Raw genomic sequence first — 18342 nt, 5'->3', positions numbered from 1 at the left:
AGTAACTGTTTTTCTGTAATTTCTTCCCCACTGACACAATAAAGAACACGCTCACGTTCAGCTGCTGAGACAGCTGCGATTAATTGTAACAAACTGAATACAAAAAGTGAACGAGCTACACTGAGAGCTGGTTATTAAAGGTTTGAAAAAGCTTTGAACCATTTGATTAAGGAGTTAGCTTTAAATGAAAAATACCTCTCTTCTTTGGCTCTGATGTGTGCGTAACAGGGACGTGATGGGGATGTGAATGAAGGACTGATTCCCTGCTTATCTTAAAATGTAGTCGCCTGTTTAATGACGAGTCAGGATGGTTTTATATGATGGGATTAGTTTCTGATTGGTAGATGACCTCACAGGATTGAAATGTGCCTATTTATATTTGTTAAAGAGAAGAAAAAAAGTGAAACATAGACTTCAAATTCAGAGATGATTCAAAACAAAGCCAAGGAAAAAAAAGCAATTTATCAGTTAATTTTGTTTCATTTTCCCCTCCACCATTAAGTGAGCTCAGCTTAATTCAAAATACTTTTAATTTAGAAACCATTTATCCGTGAATCTGCTTTGGTCCATTCACACACTGTGACGGTTGTGTATAAATCATAGCTACATTTATAAAGCTACCCTTCACAGAAAACACAGTGATGCAGCCCTTCCTAAAACAAACAGAGCTTATGAAAATGATAAGGTAGTCCAAAATACTAGTCCCTCTTGAAACTGTTCTTTTAAGAAAGGCAACGGCAGAAATGAAATGACATTTTTTTTTACGTTGAACATGTCAGAGCCTGGTACAAAATTAGTTTTGATCAACTTGAGTCTTCTTATGACACATCTGTCAAGACAATAAAAAGGCTATTAATTATACACACACATTTACATAATAGGGGGGCCCAGCTGATTACACTGGCAGGTGGGCGTGTTGAAGCTGTTAAAGCTGTTTGCCAAGAGGCTCAAGACCCGCCTTAGCTCCACCTCTTTGACTGTTACTGAATTGATCGATGTTCGGCTGAGTTGGCATTTCAGATATGGTGATTGACATCTTTAGGCTTTTTGATGTTACTCCAGAAACTAAAGGATCACTGATACCAAGTCTATGATTTACACACTCCACAAGTAGAAAGCATATTGAAATGTATATTTTTACAAGAGGAAAAAAAATCTACAACATGGTGCAAAAACCTGTCACGAGCATGAGGGGGTAATGTCTGTTTTGACTACATGAAGGCAAAGAGTTGTCATTTCACATGTATTTAGGAGTGTCTGACTGAGAAGTGGCTGCGTTTCAGCTCTGCTTTGGCCTTGACTCCATCCCTTTGCTGGATTATTCCTGAGGTGAAACTTATCTTGATCCAGTGTTTCCAATAAAGCATCTTCAGAAACCATTTAGTGATCACATTCATATAAGACCTCTGTACGGGATGTAGATGATACCAGAGCTGTAATTTGATCATAATCCAATTACACTGTCAGCCCTTTAAAACTCTATTATTCAATGAATCTACTCCCAGCTTTATTTTTCTTCAATACACAGAACAAATACTTCATCTGCAAAATCCAATTGTTTATTCAGTATTACTTTCTATCCGTAATCTGATTTATATTTTCAATCCCTTTATAATTAACATAACTTAATAGTTTTTAATTTGTCTTTTATTCCCCTTTTTGTCATTTTGCCTTTTTGAAAATACTTCACTAAACAGCATTCAAAGAGGAAATGCAGAGCTTCATTAATCCCTCATAAATCTGCGCGCACACACACACACACATTCACACACACACACACAGGACTCTCAGGCTCATTCACTCTGCGGGAAATAACAAAACCTCAGCTGGCAGAGAGGTTCTCACCTTCCACTGGTCGCTACTGGGAATAGTCTGTCTCCCTGCCACAACAAACAGTCTTTATTTTTAAAACTGATATCAAACTTCCTTTTACCCATTTACCATTCTGTATCTCCACAGCCCATCACTGCCCTCCATCCTCCTTATTCTCCTCCTCCCGTTCTGAAGTGGCCTCTGTTCTGTGTTTTCATCCCTTCATCCCTGTGTGCTTTCATACCTGACCCTTTCCTGTTCACAATCATCACCAGTCATGTCCTGATTCTCACCTCTGCTGCTCTGGCCTCACTTCGCTCTGCTTTCATCGCTCATCGTGTCCCTCTGTCCCACAGGCTGCCCTGCTCCTCCACGGGGCTGATGCTACAGTGATGACGCTGCTCTTATGCTGCTAGCACAGGGGGGGTCTCTAAGTGACGCTGTGAGACAGAGCGCACCGGATGACGCTTCTAAACAAACTAAGTTTGTGTCTTTAATGTTCCTCCTCTAGTCTGTGGCACAAATGTCCCTGAACACAGTCAGGAGTTTAGGGAGTTATGGATGACTCACACTGGAACAGCACGTTGCTTCTTTTGACCCCAAAACACACCCTCGCACACACTGAATCACTCATTCACAGGCACCCACACACTGTTCAAGACTGTCACGACCTGCTGAGATTCAGACTGTGATGATGTGATGCTGTTGACACCTGTTCTGTGGAGCACATAAAGCTCCTGTGAGTAGTTTTAAGCTGGTTATGAAACAGACTGTAATTGATAGTATGGCTTCTTTATGACCTACAAAAACAGACAAAACCATCACGGACAAGGTGGATTATTTCTACACAACTCTTTTTAAAATCTGTAACTGTTGTCAGAAAACATTACTAACCCATGTAGAGGACGGGATCATCTAAGAAACAAAAGATATCTATTTCACCACAGGGGGCACTGATGTCAACACAAACAGAACGTTCCTCACAGGAGCCTTAAGCACCAACATCACAACATCAATCAATCATCAATCAATCTTTATTTGTATAGCGCCAAATCATAACAAACGTTATTTCAAGACACTTTACAAAAACAGTTACAGGTCTAGACCCGTAAATGTTGATAAAATTAAAATTTTATTAGCAGAAACCCAACATCAAGACAAGATAAGGAGTCTTATCTTATCTTAATCCACCATGAGTACAGGACTTTGCAGCATTCAGCAAGTTACAATGGCAAGGAAAAACTTCCCTTTAACGGGCAGAAACATATCCATCATACTCCAAATTTGAATACTTAGAGTAATGCATTTAGTTTTAATTAGTATCATTCGCATGTGGCACAACCTATAAATAATCAGCTGTGTCTTCTATACAGCAGTCAGATGATGAATTGAAGAAGGATTACATTATGTCTCCCTGGATTTTGAAGTAGAAGTGGAAAACAAACTTTCCATAGTTTCCATATATTCTGTTAACTGTTTTTAAGGTCAGCAAACTCTATTTTTTGCAACCTATCCATCTCTTATGTTTTCATCAATACAGCAACAAAAAAACAACATGAGTGAGTCACTGCCCTACATTTTGTGACACATTACAGTAAATTAAAACAAACAAGCTCAAAGGATAAAGGTCTGTGGTGGTTAGAGAAATAATTGAATCTAAAATGAGACAAATGTGGCTCCAACATCTTGTCTTTGGCCTTGTTTTGTACTTTGACTTTATGGTTGATATCATCATCCTTTATCTCATCAACAGAACATATTAACTCTGTGACTAAGCTTTGCTATTCGTCCCCAGACTTTCTAGGTGAACCTGTCTGACTTTCTGAACTCTGCTTCGTAGTCAGATTTTGAAATTAAACTCACTCATGCCGCCTAAGAGGTTTATATAGTCTGAACTGAACCCTAAAGTAATCTCATGTATGCAGAGCTCCTGTTCACTCATCCTCTCACCTTTTTTTACTCCCGTCCTGGTCCCTCTGCCTCCAGTCCAAACGGCTCTTACGATACAGCAGGTTCATGTCGCTGCAGGGTCGCTCCTCCTCGCAGCCTATCACAGCGCAGTGTAGCCGCTTGCTTCGCCGCTCTATGTCACGCAGGAAATGCTCGACTGCCACATCCTGGGCAGAGCCAGAGCTCATGGTATAGAAGAGGGGACGTATGTCACAGACAGCCTCCTCAAACTCACCTAAACAAGAGGAAACAAGGGGAATGTTTGAGCTCATTAATCATTAAAAAAAAACATGTTGAACAACTTCCCAGCCTACTTTCAACTGACAGGAATGACAGTGATTGCTTTCAGATGCAGTGATGCACCATGAAACCCAAATAATCAAACCTAAATTACTGTCAGAACTTCAGGGGAGACATTGCTTATCATGCTGACTGTGTCACAGCAAACAATCCTGCCCATTACTCTGACTGGCAGCCTTCAGAGCAGAGACAGAGCGGTGCATGATGATGCAGGATGCAGTTTTGTTTACCCCCACCTCTAGCATATCACATGAAAACTATTTATATTTTCATTATCCTGTTATGAATATTTGAGTAAGCATGGTAACTCAGCTGCACAGCGTCTCTGGCTGCGGGCCCTGGGATGGCCTAGCTAAGCCTGTCTGCTAGCCAGACAGTAATGTGGTTTGTCATATGTAGCGCATGCACAGCTTCCTACTCACGCTCACCCCATGAGGAGTCAGGCTTGTTGTGGGGCAGATATCTGAGGGCCCAACTGTGTTTTCATGTTGGAGAATGTGGATATGCAACACAATTGGCTAAGAAAAGAGCAGCTGTCAGCTGATGCACATTCCCAGTGTTTTTCCATCATAGATGGGAGCAGTTTTTCTATTGGTCGACTCTGGGACATTAGCAGTGGTGCTTTTGGCAACTTTAATTTTTTTAAACACAACTGATTGTGTCACTTCGTATTAGATGCTTTAAGCTCAAGCGGCCTATACTGTGTTTACAACAATGTTGGTAAGTTATGTGCAGTGAAATAAATGGAGCATGATGTTCATATCGTGTTCTTGTGAAATGTTTTTTCATCCAATATGCAGATCATTTTTTAATTTTTTGGGCTGTAAGTACTTCTATAATATATGAAAAACTAGATTTTTTTTAATGCAGTGTTACTGGTAAATAGTTGATTACCATGAGCTTCCCTACCAATTCCTTCCCTCCAGGATAGGGTAGGTTCTAATGTCCATGCTGGCCATGACTGTCATGTGCAAAACTACTTTCCTTATTAGGATGTGTCATGTTCTTTTCTAAATACAATATTCCTTTTATTTCATCTCACTGCTGTTTTGTAATCCTATTTCATTTTATTTCCTACTTTTATTTCAAACAGCTGGACTGTGTGAAGAGTGACTGGTATCACCAAATTTGCCCCTCGGGATTAATAAAGGATTCACAATCACTATTTTGTGCAATATCTCTTTTTTTTTTTTTTTTAAATCTTCATGTTAGGCTGCGTGAGGGTAGTATCAGCTTTGCCACTGCCTGGAGCTTGTACCAGAGTAGGACAGGTTAATGTTCCCTCTATTTCAAGGCATTAATATTTCTTTTTCTTTATAAATTAAAGGAAAAAAAAATATAGAAATGCATAAATGAGATAGGTCACATGCTGTCAAGTTGAAACTCTTGTTTTGTGTTGAGTTGTCTTGAGTATGTAATGGTCTCGAACTTAAAGAGGGGGCATTATGTAATCCTGTATTCTAAACATGGATATAAAAAACAATGCTGAATGTTCATATTTACATTTTTATATATTTGTATGATGTTCAAATCCCAGATTCTGTCCGTAAACTGCTAAAAATGTTCCACCCTAAAAATAATAGCAAATGATGAGGTCAGGGCTTGACATTAACTTTTTTTGCTCACCAGCCACTGTGGCTAGTGGTATCCCTGAGTTACTAGCCACTCAGTATTTTCACTGGCCACAATTTGTTGTTAGATAATTATGTTCAATATGATTAAAGCAGATGATGACATGCTAAAGTTTACTTAAAAAAGATTTACAACCTCTTTAAATGTAAATGACCCCTATGCACACTCAAAACAGGACTACATCAATGTTAAAATCCACAGGTCCTTAATCAGGTATTCAGCTCTGATAAAGTTGTGTGTAACATTGTGCTCCTTTCATATGAGAATATGCAGTCTATTAAGACATAGTAATTAAAATAGTAGTTTGTTATTGGTTATAATAAAATGGTAAAGGGGATTAATTGAACTGATAAAAACTCAGCAAGAGACACTGTCTGCTTAAATATTTATTAACAATTAAATGTAATTTAAATTAAATTTCCTCAGAGCTTTCATCATCAGCGTCATCTTTTTGCTTGTCTCTCTGCTCCATGTTTGAGATAAAATTCAACCCGCCAAAGTGGCCAGTGGGAGCGGCGGTGTTACCAGCCACTGCCGAAATCCACCAGCATTTCGCCAGTTGGCCGGTGTTAATGTCAAGCCCTGGATGAGGTCATCAAATACGGAGCTCCTAATTGGTTCATGACAACTTGGAGGAGTGGATCTCATACATCAGAGTCGACCCATATCTCTGTCCCCAACAGGGTTCCAGAGAGCTGGCCAATCAGAGAAAAGGGGGTTTGTGGAGCTGGGAGCCTTAAAGAGAAAGCAGGGACTTTTTTTTTGGCTGTGAATCATGTAAAGCTACAACAGAGCTATCATTAGTTAGCCTTCTAAATCAAGCAGGAGGCCTTAGACATGTTTAGATTATGGTTGGTACAGTAAACAGGTTTTCTTACCATTTAACCCCTAGCTGCCTGAATTAACTTACAATTATATTAAAATATTGTTTTTTGTGTGTTTTTTTTTCATTCTTCTGGATGCTAAATTGAGGGAAGTTTGTTGATTTCAACATATAGCTAAGGATGGGTACCAAATTAGGTACTTTTATAGGTACCTTTATAGGTAATGAGCAAATTCTGTCATTAGACCTGGGTACCGATTGACATAAAATCAAAAGGTACCATGGTTAGGTAACTTAATGCATCCTTGTGACTGTAAGGGAGCGGAAGAGTAGGTGACTTTCCATGCTGGACATGAACACAGAAATGCAAGGTTATATATTGAAGAATAAAAATGTTAAATTGAAATAAATTTAGATTGTATTATTAAACAAATTTATATTTTTTACCACATAAACGCACAAAAGAACTGAAAATTGGTACCGTTGAGTACCGATACCAAGTATCAGTATGTAAAACATGAGTCAATAGGCATTACTGGGATACAAAGGTCATCTGAGCTGCATCAAGACCTGGCAGGATATGTCACAAATTTGCGACAACACGCATCAAGGGGTTAATGCTCTGATAACATTTATAGAAATCTCAATATGAGGGTGGGTGTGATTCATAACCAAGACTAGAAATAAATAAAATAGTGTCAGACCTTTCACAAAGGGCCCTGTGCACATGAAAATCTATCACTCATCATGTTTTGTATCAATGTGTATTGATCTTAAAATGTTCTGAAATCACAGACAGCCTTTTACAGCTCTAGATTCCACTTTAATGAGCTCCAAAGAGCGCTTTAAAACTCTGAGAGCCAAGATGCACACAGCATTAAAAATACATGACATTTTGGTATCCAGCAGTGTTATAGCTCCCTCTATTCTTTATATAATCAGGAACATTTAAACCACATTTGCCCCCAGCTGCACAGCTGCCTTACTGTTAGCACAACCTCTCAACCGCGTCACCACATAAACACAGAAACCCACAGTGGGAGCATCAGGATGTGTCACCTGGGCCAGGCGGTGTGTTGTGCAGTGTAGCAGTGTGTGATTCTATTGTCGTGGCCCAGTGTGTCTTCCTGAGTGTCAGCGTGGCTCGTGCTATTCTTGTATCCCACAGCCCTGACCACAACATGACCGCTGCCGCTGCTGCTGCCTTGCTTGCTGACTCAATGTTAATTAGGTTATGGAGCTGTGACTGTAGGTTGGGCTTCTGTAAACTGGAGCTCTGATTTTGGTTTTCGAGGGTCTGGCAGCTTAGTCAACCCCTCTGCAATTGTTGCATTACAAGCTTTGGGTTGGTGTGCAAATAGCCAAGCTGATGCAACCAGGAGATCTTTGTCTTTAATCCACAGGCAGGTTTGCTTAATCAAACTAGGTAACAATCTTTTTTTATGCTGCACACCCCTTCAGTAAAAGCTGGCTGCGATTAATCCCCGGTGTCTCTTTGGATCTCTCAAAAATCCAGGGTGTTTAGCGAGTTGTTTCAGGAGCATCTGTAGGGTCAGGAGCCGCTTGGATTCCTCTCATTAGAACTAGGAGGCAGATGGAGCCATGATTCATGAGGCTGAATCTGCATGCAACGCTGCAGATCGCTACTCACTGAAGCACATAAGCAAACAGATCACACACATACTTAAATCCATACATGTAAAGCACACACACACACGGCATGCATAGCAGTAGCAGCTGATGCAAGGCAGAGAAGCTCAGATTCTAATTAGTAAAAAAAAAAAAAAAAAATAGATTAGAAGTTCACTCACAGTATGATTCTCTGCATCTAAAAGTGCAGATCCACCAGTTAAGTGTTGTGCAAAAATTAAATAAACAGTGTTGAAAATGTACTTTTTGGCAGTACATTCGAAGTATTTTTGGTCTAAAATGATCTTTTACTGTCACTTCATCCCTGAAACACTGTGTTCTGCAGCCCTCTGCCACTAAGCCTCCACCACGGCGAGAGGTCCTGTGGTGTTGCTGCTCCTCACTGTGAGTGAGGCAGGAACGCTGCAGAGTGGAGAGACACATCACAGCTCTGGACTTGCCTTGACACAGGTGCAATGTTTTTTTTTTAGACACATTGTTAAAAGACATTTGATTATGATACAGAATTACTTCCTCTTTTACTTTGCAGATGTCCACAGAATCTGTGATTTAAAAATTAGATCTTTGGACAGATCACATCCCAGTAACAGGTTCAGAAAGATAAGGTGGAAGTCCATCCATCTTAGCCTGAGTTAAAGAGCAAATAAGCACAACTTAACTTTTAAACATAAAGTACAACAGTATGCAGGGTAGAAAACATCACAACTGGTTTGTAATTTTATGTTGAATTAATTTCTGTTTTTATTTCTGAGTAGGGTTGAAAAATTCCAAGTTGCAACTTTCCATGGGATTATTTCAGGAAATCTATGTGAATTAACGTCAATTTTCAAGAATTTATTTATTTACCTGATCATATACATGTATAAATATAAAAAGTTTTAGTTTATCATCAGACATGCACCCAAACGTGTCTAATGCGATATTTTTAATTCTAGTTAATGAAAAGGAAAAAAGAACAGACATTTCAAAAATTTCTGATGCCAAATTTTACCCAGAATCTTAAAAGAAATTAATTTAAGTTCACAGCAACAAAACCCAGTAAATTTTCAATATGTCCGAGCTAAAATTCTATTGGAAATTTCGGGAAACTTTTTTGAAACTTACAGGAAAGGTTCCTCCACTAGCAACCCCATTTTTTTAGAGTTTTCTAAATATATCATTATTTTTGCTGCATTTCAAAGAGAGGAAAGAGGAGGAAAAGACCTAAGAACACCTTTTGTTTTCTTGTATGTTTCTCTTTATTTCCATTTTATTGTTTGAATTGATTTACTCTCCAACAGCACCACGGCATCTTTAATGTCAGAGAGAACCCCACTGAAGTCAGACACGATGCTGCAGCTCAGCTGGAGGAACCAGCAGAAGGAAGGAGAGGGGAAGAAGCAGCACAAGAGGAAAGAGCGACGCAAGGAGGAGAAGAATGAGCAGCTTGAGATGCACACAGCTAGAGAGGAGAGAGGGAGAGCGGCAGCAGGAGGAAGGAGACAGGAGGGGGTGCGGTGAAAAATGGGGAGAGCCAACAAATGGAGAGTCAGTGAGGGATCAGCGGGGCTAAAGATAAATATGATTAGGCGGAAAACATACAAGTGAAGGAGGGGAATAAGGAGGCAGAGGGATGTAAGAGAGGAGGGAGTTAGCAAATGTAGGAGAGTGGATCAGAAACAGTGAAAAGGCAGCCAGACTACAAGAATGGGGGAAGGGGGGCGAAATCAAGCCTCACACACTGGTCGCTGTGTGTGGTCTCCTAGCAACACTGTCAGCCATGCATCTCTTCCTCAGCCACTGAATATGCACAAAGACGGACGTCAGCCTCGTCATACGTGATGATCCATGGGTTAAAGCTTCAGTCGTACCTTATCCTCCAGCAACAACAGATTGCATGTATCTGAAACAGAGGAAGCATCTGTTTCCAACAGCAACCATACATCTCTGTTGCTAGGACTCGTGACGTCAAGCTCTCCATGCTGAACATTGTCCAGACATTACATATGCTGCTAATCAGACATACTGTCTGCACAAAATAAAAAAAAGGCTAAAACAGCAAAAGATCAAGAGAATTTGAGTTGTTTTGTTGAATCTGTTGTCTTATTTCACAAACAAATCCTGATGAGGTTATAAATTATTCAGCACAGAAATCAAGTGCATATGCTTGTGCAGTATAGCGGCATTCAACTCGCTGTCACCGTGAGAAAGGCAGCATTTACATGAAATATATATAGCGTGTGAGTCTGGAGAATATCTGCAGCTATAAATACCTCGAGTGAAATACTATAACAGGAGTCCCATGAAATAACACCTGTTCCCTGGCAGGAAACTCAGAGTGATCACTGAGTTTGATCGAAAATAGATCTCCACATGTGCTGAAGGTTTGAACAGACACTGAGCTCATAATTCTGCTCATTATTTCTCGCAGGCTTACGCATATTATCAGCCTATTGGAGATGATTCTCAGAGACCAGCGCAGTGCCATCAGAGGTGTTATTTCATAACGTTTGATGGTTTGTAAAGTAAAACCAAGCTTGGGTAACACTCTGAGGGCCCCAGAGGATTCAACCTTTTCATCAACATCCTGTTCACAAGCTACTGCTGCTTCATCTTGATTTGCTCCTATGGGGCAATTGATGTAGTAAAACAAATAGGAAGTAAATTAGTTAAGTAATAAATAAGAATTAAATAAAGTAAAGGCAGAGAAGCTAGCCATTAGAAAAAGCTAGTTGCTGTAAAAACATGCAATCAAACTTTGATGTTCAATGATTCTTTCAAAACCTGCATTACAATGTTCAGCCTGAAAATTAGTGTAAGATATTGATCAAATTTGCCCGGCTGAGTTGGGATTGGGATTGAATGGGATTTTGTTACATATGAATCAGCTGTAAATAAATCAATAATGTTCCCTCTTTAAGTGGAAATTAAGTTGCTGCTTTGGTTTACAAACACTGTAATCACATTTAACATTCTAGCTCTTACGCAAAATCTTGTAGGTGTTTGGATATTTAGAAGATATTTTGATATAAATTGATTTTAAAAAGCTTAAATACAATGACTGGAGTCGTATTTTGAATATTACTACATATGGCAGCTCTTTTGCATTTAACGCCCCAAAACACCACCTTCATTAAACACGGATTATCAGTGATAGTCTCATATTGGTGCAGAGATTGTCAAAGTGTTAAGCTTAGAATTAGGGATGTCTTGAAACAGATTTTTTACTTCTGATCCAATTTTTTATGATATGTTTTGCAGATATGGGTCCTACACCAATCTGATAACTTTTTCTGAAAAATCCCATTCTCTGTTGGGGGATTCAGTTGTAAATGACAAATCACATTTGTTGTATTGAAGTAAGCCCTGTTGGTACCTCTTCAAGGAACACTCACTTTATAAATGTTACAAGATGCTGTTTTACTATCATTGCTTTTAAAGAAAAGTCCCACACAGTGGACATTTTTGTAACATGGTTTGATTTACAGCAGCCGTAAAGCACGACGGTGCTGAAAACACGCAAAAACTAAATCCAATACCATCTGATCCTCCAAAAATAGCCATATCGGGCGCCAATACCAATCAGTGAAGCGGATCGGGACATCTTTACCTAGCACAACAAAAAACAAGTTTTGAGTTTCTGTTGGTTTTTTGTTTGCTTTTTTTATTTTTTCTTAAAAAAAAATACAAATCAAACAAAGAAAACGTCATGTGCTGGTTTGCTGTAATTAATGGGACTAAGATGTGCTGACACGCTGATTTGGCTCTACAGAGACCCAGCATGCTTCCAAGTTTTACGCTATCAAAAGCCTTCCAGCATCTGGGTTGGGCTTCACATTCAAAAACCTACATTGTTGTTGTATGAATATTAGTTAAATCTTTGGGGGAGGAAAAAAGTATATCATGTTTAATTATTCCTTTACATATTCAATTGAATCTCATTCTTTCATTTCAGAGATTCGTGTACTCTGACAAAGTGAGACTCACAACAACAGCTCTCATGGTGCTGACTGAGTGTAAACAAGTTCCCACAACATTCATGTCCAGATGTCACTCAGTGTTTTTCTCACAAAACTTTCAATGAGAGATGCTGTCTGAAACATTTGGTCAGTAGGATATTTTTTTCTGCATTACACAACAGATCATTAAAGATTTTACACAAGTGCTCTGAAAAAAACAAGAAACTCTGAAACTCATGACCCTGACAGAAAACCTACACTTTACCACCTGCTGTCAGAGGTTTCATTTACCACAAGAAGAAGAAGAAAATATTTTAAAATTAATAAACATAACCACTGGTTTTTATTACTGATGTTCATTTTCTAATCTTACATTTTAGATGACACACTAAGCTCTTCAAACACTTTTTTGAAGGTTAATGATGATATGTTCTCTGAAGTAGAGCGTCACACATCTCTCTGCTGTGCTGGGCTTATTTACTGTAAAAATGATAACCAGCTGATCATATGAAATCAAAAACACAACTCACTGTTTCTGACAGCTCTAACCGCCTTGTTGCTCATGTCCTGACTACAACCTGACTCTTTAGACACGCTGAGATGTTTTCCTTGAACTAAAGGTTGCACTCTGATAGACTGACCTGAAGGCCAGAAACTCTATCAAAACACCTCTGTCTCTGTGTGACTGTGTGAACAAAAGTAAAGTCAATCCAAATTTTTCCAACAACAAGACAGTCTCCTGAGGTGAACCTGCCTCCTGCTCCAGCCCGCCACTCTGTACTGTGCTCAGACTGATGCTTCCACTACCGTGTCTGCTGTTTGTTGCTTTTACAGTGGGGGGCTCTCCTTCTTCTCTTCTGTCTCCTTTTGCTCCACTGGGCCGCTCCTACATTCTCCCAAAAAACTGTTGATACCCTCAGATTTTCTGAACCAGGCTCCTGGGTATTGTGTGAGTTTAAAATGTAGAGGAAAAGGAAACCCGGGAGCAGATTTTTTTTTTTTTGCATGTCAAGCCTTATTAATATGTATTTCTAAGTGTGTCTGTGGTGAGAGGGAAAGAAGATTATTCATTTAACTCCCTCATTGTGCATCACTAAACCAGAAGTCACTTTTTTCACCTCTGGGTTATATGGGGCTCTCTGCTGCTCAAGCCTGCCTCAGCTCCTCTGCATGCACTGCTGCTGTGTGCTGACTGCTCTACAATATTGCATTGTGCAGTGAAACGCCTGTGGCTGATGAGAATGGACAGAAAAAGGAGGAGGAGGTGGAGGAGGAGGAGGAGGAGGAAGATTTAGAGGCTGATGTATCACTCCAGGCCTTCGGATGGAGGCGGGTAAGAATTTTGGTGAATTTTTCTCTTGACCTCTTTTTGATGTTTTGGACACAAATTCAAAACAATAATAACTGCAGAGTTTTATAAGTATTGCCACATGAAGCAAACTGCACCTCAAAGGCATCTGCATTCTCCTTTTCGAATATAAACTGAACCACAACATAACACACAAGGCCAGTAACCCAGATATACTGCACAAATATCTCATTCATTCACAAGACACTTCAGACTCTTTGGTTTCTCCTGCTCACTGTTATACAAACTGAGTGACGACTAAATTTTTCATTGACTTCCACCAAAAATATCCTCCAAAAAAGCTTTTCCTGTTCCCTGTTGCCCTGTGCAACCAGGATACAGCCTTGAGCCACAACAAACTTGCAGAGATGCTCAATGTTTGTCTCAACAACGCCCCTTCTCTGCCAACAAATGAACAGATTATTGCCAGCGTGCATGCACATAAGTAAACATGGGTATAAAATGTGTAAATTGTGAATCGTACAGAACGTGAGCTAGTGCTGCCACACAGAGCTGTGATGGTATGAGTACCTCAGAAAATATCATTGTTCTGGGGTATCACGGTCACATATTTTATAATTCTGTCTCCAGTTCATTCAGTATTTTCATGGCGCTTGGATGTACAAAGCATTTGCACAATTAATATCTTTACTGATATCTGAATAAATGGTCAGAGATCTTCAAAATACTGGATAAAATAAAATGAAAATATGATAAAAATAAAAAATATTGGACCATCCTTTTATAAAGTCAGCACCCACCAACAAAACAACACATGCATCAGGAAAAAGCTATGGATGTGCGTGTTGAGTAACATTAATGCTCAATTTGATTGAATCCAAGTGGTTTCCTATGCAAAAGTCTACACACACCATGTGCATCTCTATAAAAATATACATGCACATCAAAGCAGACTACAAGCCCTGTAATTTGTCAACTGAGAAATAATTTCCTGTGTTCACAACATTTCTGGAATGCCATTTATACTGATTCCTCACACTCCGTCTCCTCCGTCTTCTTCCTCTGTCTTCTTCCTCTGTCTTTCTTTTTTTGCGATATTTACAGTATGTTTGACTGCTGCTTGACATGCAACTTCAACACAATACATTTGGCTGGAGCCGATGCGGAAGTGTTAAAAAGTGCAGTTCACTGAGCATCCACTTGAGGCCGGCTGTCAAAGCAGCTCAAACCAAATGCACGCCAACTCAAAAAAGGAAATCTTTACAGCAATATTAAAAATGTTTACAGCCCAGTTTAGCAGTTTTAATGAGAACCTCCTCATTTATTCAAGATCACACAGTGTTTGTAGGTGAATCTTTACCTCTGCCAAGAAGGTTATGATTTTGGGAGAGTTTGTCTGTTTGTCTGTGAACAACATAACTCAAAAACTAACAAACAGATCTAGATGAAATTTTCAGGAAATTTTCAAAATGGAATAAGGAAGAAGTGATTAAATTTTGGAGGTGATCCGGATCACTGTCTGAATCCAGGACATTTCTTAAGGATTCTTCATCATCGTGAGATAGGGCCGTTTCCACCATTTGTGTATATAACTCCATGGTAAATGGTTGGGTCGCTTTGCAAAAGAATATAAGACAAGGTCACGATAATTTCTGACAAATGTAAAAGTATGATCCAGATCCTGGCAATACTCTGGATACTAAGATCTGGAATATGAAATATGACCTGGGTCATCATAATTTTCAACACTGTCAGGAAACAAATTATCGTAAAAACCTGAAACTAACACTAAACTGTAGCTGACAGTCTGAAAGGGAGTATAACATTGAAGTAGGACTAAAGTATTGCGTAACAATAACAAAATGCTTGGCAGAGGTCTGCGCGCACTGAGTGCTTTTCTAGTTTACATTATGCATTTCTCTTTTTTTTTCTACCAAACTTAGTAACCTTGGGAGTTTTGCCCATATAAGGGCATGGCTGACTTGACCGATGGGTCGGCAAGTTGTAGCTACCTGCAAAGAAGCTCAAGACTCACCTCATCCTAGCCTAATTTAGGCTTCTAAACTCTGTATCAAATGGGTAATGTTCTGGAAATTATGTCTATATCAACAATTTGGATTCAGTCTCCATGTTTTTGTGACAATCCCAGTGTGTAACAAACTCAGAAACAAGTCCTATCGATATGTTGAGTGTAGAAATTACACCGCCGGCATTTAGGCGTTCAACTGCAGGGCTCTACTGCCCACTAAGGTGTATGTCACCACAATGTAGCATTGATGCAGAAGTACAAACCAGGCTCGAGTAAGCATCACCAATAAATGGCTAATTGTTAATTCTGAGGGCTTAAGTGCTGGTCATATGCACAGCTTTGGCTGATGCTCTTTGATTGGCCTGTATTTGACCTTTTGGTCACTCTTACTGATCTCACAGCTGCAATAAAAGCCAATCACAGCAAAGAACGGCAGACATAGGCTGTGCCGTATTAAGAGAACAAAGACATGTTTGGTTTCACAAACTAACATCAGCTTGTTTGCTTTGGCTGGATAATCCTTTGTTGTACAGTGAGACTAGCATACTGCTGCAGTCTTACCTGCTAGTGTGTTACCTGCTACCAAGTCATTCATTTTAAGTCAATAGAAATAACACTACAGTAATCCTTGGTTCTCTTGTTGATAAAAAGAGAAGGCCATTAAATGACCTCCAGTTTCGTGTCCCCCACCATGCAACCTTCCCTCGCCTTCATCATCTTCTGCTGGAATCTGCAGGAACCAAGGTGACCCACTGCACTTAGCTAGTGTATAGATCCACAAGCACTTACTCGACATCAGGCACACTTTCTGTTCGTCTACGGCGTCTGCCTTCTCTTCCTTTGAACATGTACGGTTCAAAATGTTGCGGAAACCCAACATAATTTCCAATAAAAAGCATCCTGAGCAACCTTTGCCCTGAGATCGACACGTGGAGGAGATGAGGAGAAGCAATGAAGATTAAACCCAGAGGTTCAAAGGAAAGGCGCGTATTGGGATTCTCTGAACGTGTGCAATCTGAGCTCTGTCACTAGATGTGGTATGATGAAAGAGTGCACTGTGTTCAGATTGTTTCTGCAGGGTTCCCTCAAGATAGTCTGCCTTTCTGAAGCACTATTCAGTCCATCACATCACAGAGGAAGAGAGAAATCGCATCATGTGAAAGCGGGAAAGCCTCTATTTTGTTTCCTCTTTGTATTTTGCTGCTGAAACTTAGACTGTGGGGTATAGAGCTGCAGGGAGCGGAAAAATGCGGAAAGGAAAAAAAAAACTCATCGTGCTCGCGCCTGAGCATGAGGGGGAAAGAGCTCCACTCTGCAGCTGCACACGCTTCACTGAGCCAGCATCCCTCTCCAACCAAGATCTGACTTTTTTTAGACGTGGATTACCCGGCAATATTGCAGGCCTACCTGTTAGTTTGTTCAGTTTAAAGGAAAAAAAGTCTTTAAAAATGTTTAGCCTGGCTGTCTAAAATAATAAAAAAGTGCCATGATGCCCTGATTAACTTGGACTGCATGTTTAGCACTAAATCTCTCCCGCTACATGATGTTCTTATCTTTTATTAGAAGTGAGGAATTTCTTGTCAGCTCCAACAAAGCTCTACACTGTGGGCTATGAACAACAAGTCAACACTTTTTATGATGTGTTCCGACTGGCTACTGGTTCTCATTTCACAGATTTGATTTACCTTTAAAAACAAGCTTAAAAAGCATCATAGCCTGCAGCACTGCACGCTGGCCCTGCCCCAACATGACAAACATCATAAACTATTCAGCAACAATTAAGCAAAGCCAGCTAGCCCAAAGCAAAACCAGGGATCAGCTGAACATCAGTGCAAAGCAGGCATGTGATTTGCATCACAGCAGCTTGTAGTGGGCTTGACTCATATCTTTTCAGGCTAGTATGTTTGAAATTTTAGAGGAAAGAGCACCAAGGCTTAAAATTTGACAAAGGGATTCAAGATGGCTCTGTTAAAAATGAATACACATAATATGCACAAGCTGATAAATATCAAATGAAAACAACTTGAGAGTCGTGAAAACATGAGAATAGGACCAATAAGTCATGCGTGGTTGTTACGAAGCTGCCAGTGCACCTGCCGAGCTGCCTTTGAAAGATGGAGCAGCAGCAGCAGCAGCGGCAGCAACAGCAGCAGCGTTGGTGTGATTAGAAAAAGCCCAGTAGGCCACAAGTGGTCTTCCAACGTTTGAATCATCCTACTCCTTGTCCTTAAAATCCCCCGTTTACCCAGTCATAGCGTAGGCTGTGCAGTAAAAGCTCACACATACACACACTCACACACATGCCCACACACAGCTCTCCCACTCATTCATCTCATTACAAACAAATCATGTCTCTTGTGTCCAGGCTATTTGCACCCTACTGTGTTCAGCGGCATGACAGTGAAACAGAAAGAAGAGATTCTGTTGCGACATTTTGTAAAAACACAAATGAGAAAGATTACTGTTGGTTAAGCACACACTGCCAGGTTTTTTTGTGAACAAAGCCAGATCAGACATGTTCAAGATTTGTTAAAAATCAGTGGGCCTGTTATATCTAAGAGCATTTAAAGGGTCTATATGTCACTCAGGAAAGTAGAAACGTGGCTAAACGTACAGGTTTAATGGCTTCACAGAGTGATTGGCAGGTTTTCAGCGCAGAGTCTCACTCAAGCAATTCCTATTCCTGTCAGTCCTGCTGCACGCTGCACTGACAGCTAAGCAATGAAAAGGGACTCAACGGGCCAAATGGCAGGTGAGAGCAGATTAAGCTCTGCAGGGTGTCTGCTTTTCTTACAGTTTGCTCCAAAGGTTGGGTCAGACACACGGCCAAAATGTCAGATAGAGAGATATCATAGACTCCAGCTAAACATTACAAGTGTTTTCCCTTCAAGAAATGAGC

The 18342-nt window shown here is 40.0% G+C and overlaps 1 protein-coding gene across 1 annotated transcript in view; it reads right to left on the bottom strand.

Moving 5' to 3' along the window:
- nyap1 (neuronal tyrosine phosphorylated phosphoinositide-3-kinase adaptor 1) overlaps positions 1–18342 on the bottom strand; it is a 38226-nt gene that overhangs the window by 11450 nt on the left and 8434 nt on the right. The window contains exon 2 of the mRNA XM_074672990.1: positions 3763–3997. Coding sequence (XP_074529091.1) covers positions 3763–3950 — 188 coding nt within the window. The 5' untranslated portion in view covers positions 3951–3997. The remainder of the gene's footprint in view (positions 1–3762; positions 3998–18342) is intronic.

This window comes from Halichoeres trimaculatus, unplaced genomic scaffold (assembly GCF_033239565.1).
Source record: "Halichoeres trimaculatus isolate MK-OKI-2021-1 unplaced genomic scaffold, fHalTri1.1 fHalTri1_scaffold_6, whole genome shotgun sequence".
Lineage (NCBI taxonomy): Eukaryota > Metazoa > Chordata > Actinopteri > Labriformes > Labridae > Halichoeres > Halichoeres trimaculatus.
Note: the sequence above shows the minus strand (reverse complement) of the source record. Positions and strands in the feature narration are given on the sequence as shown.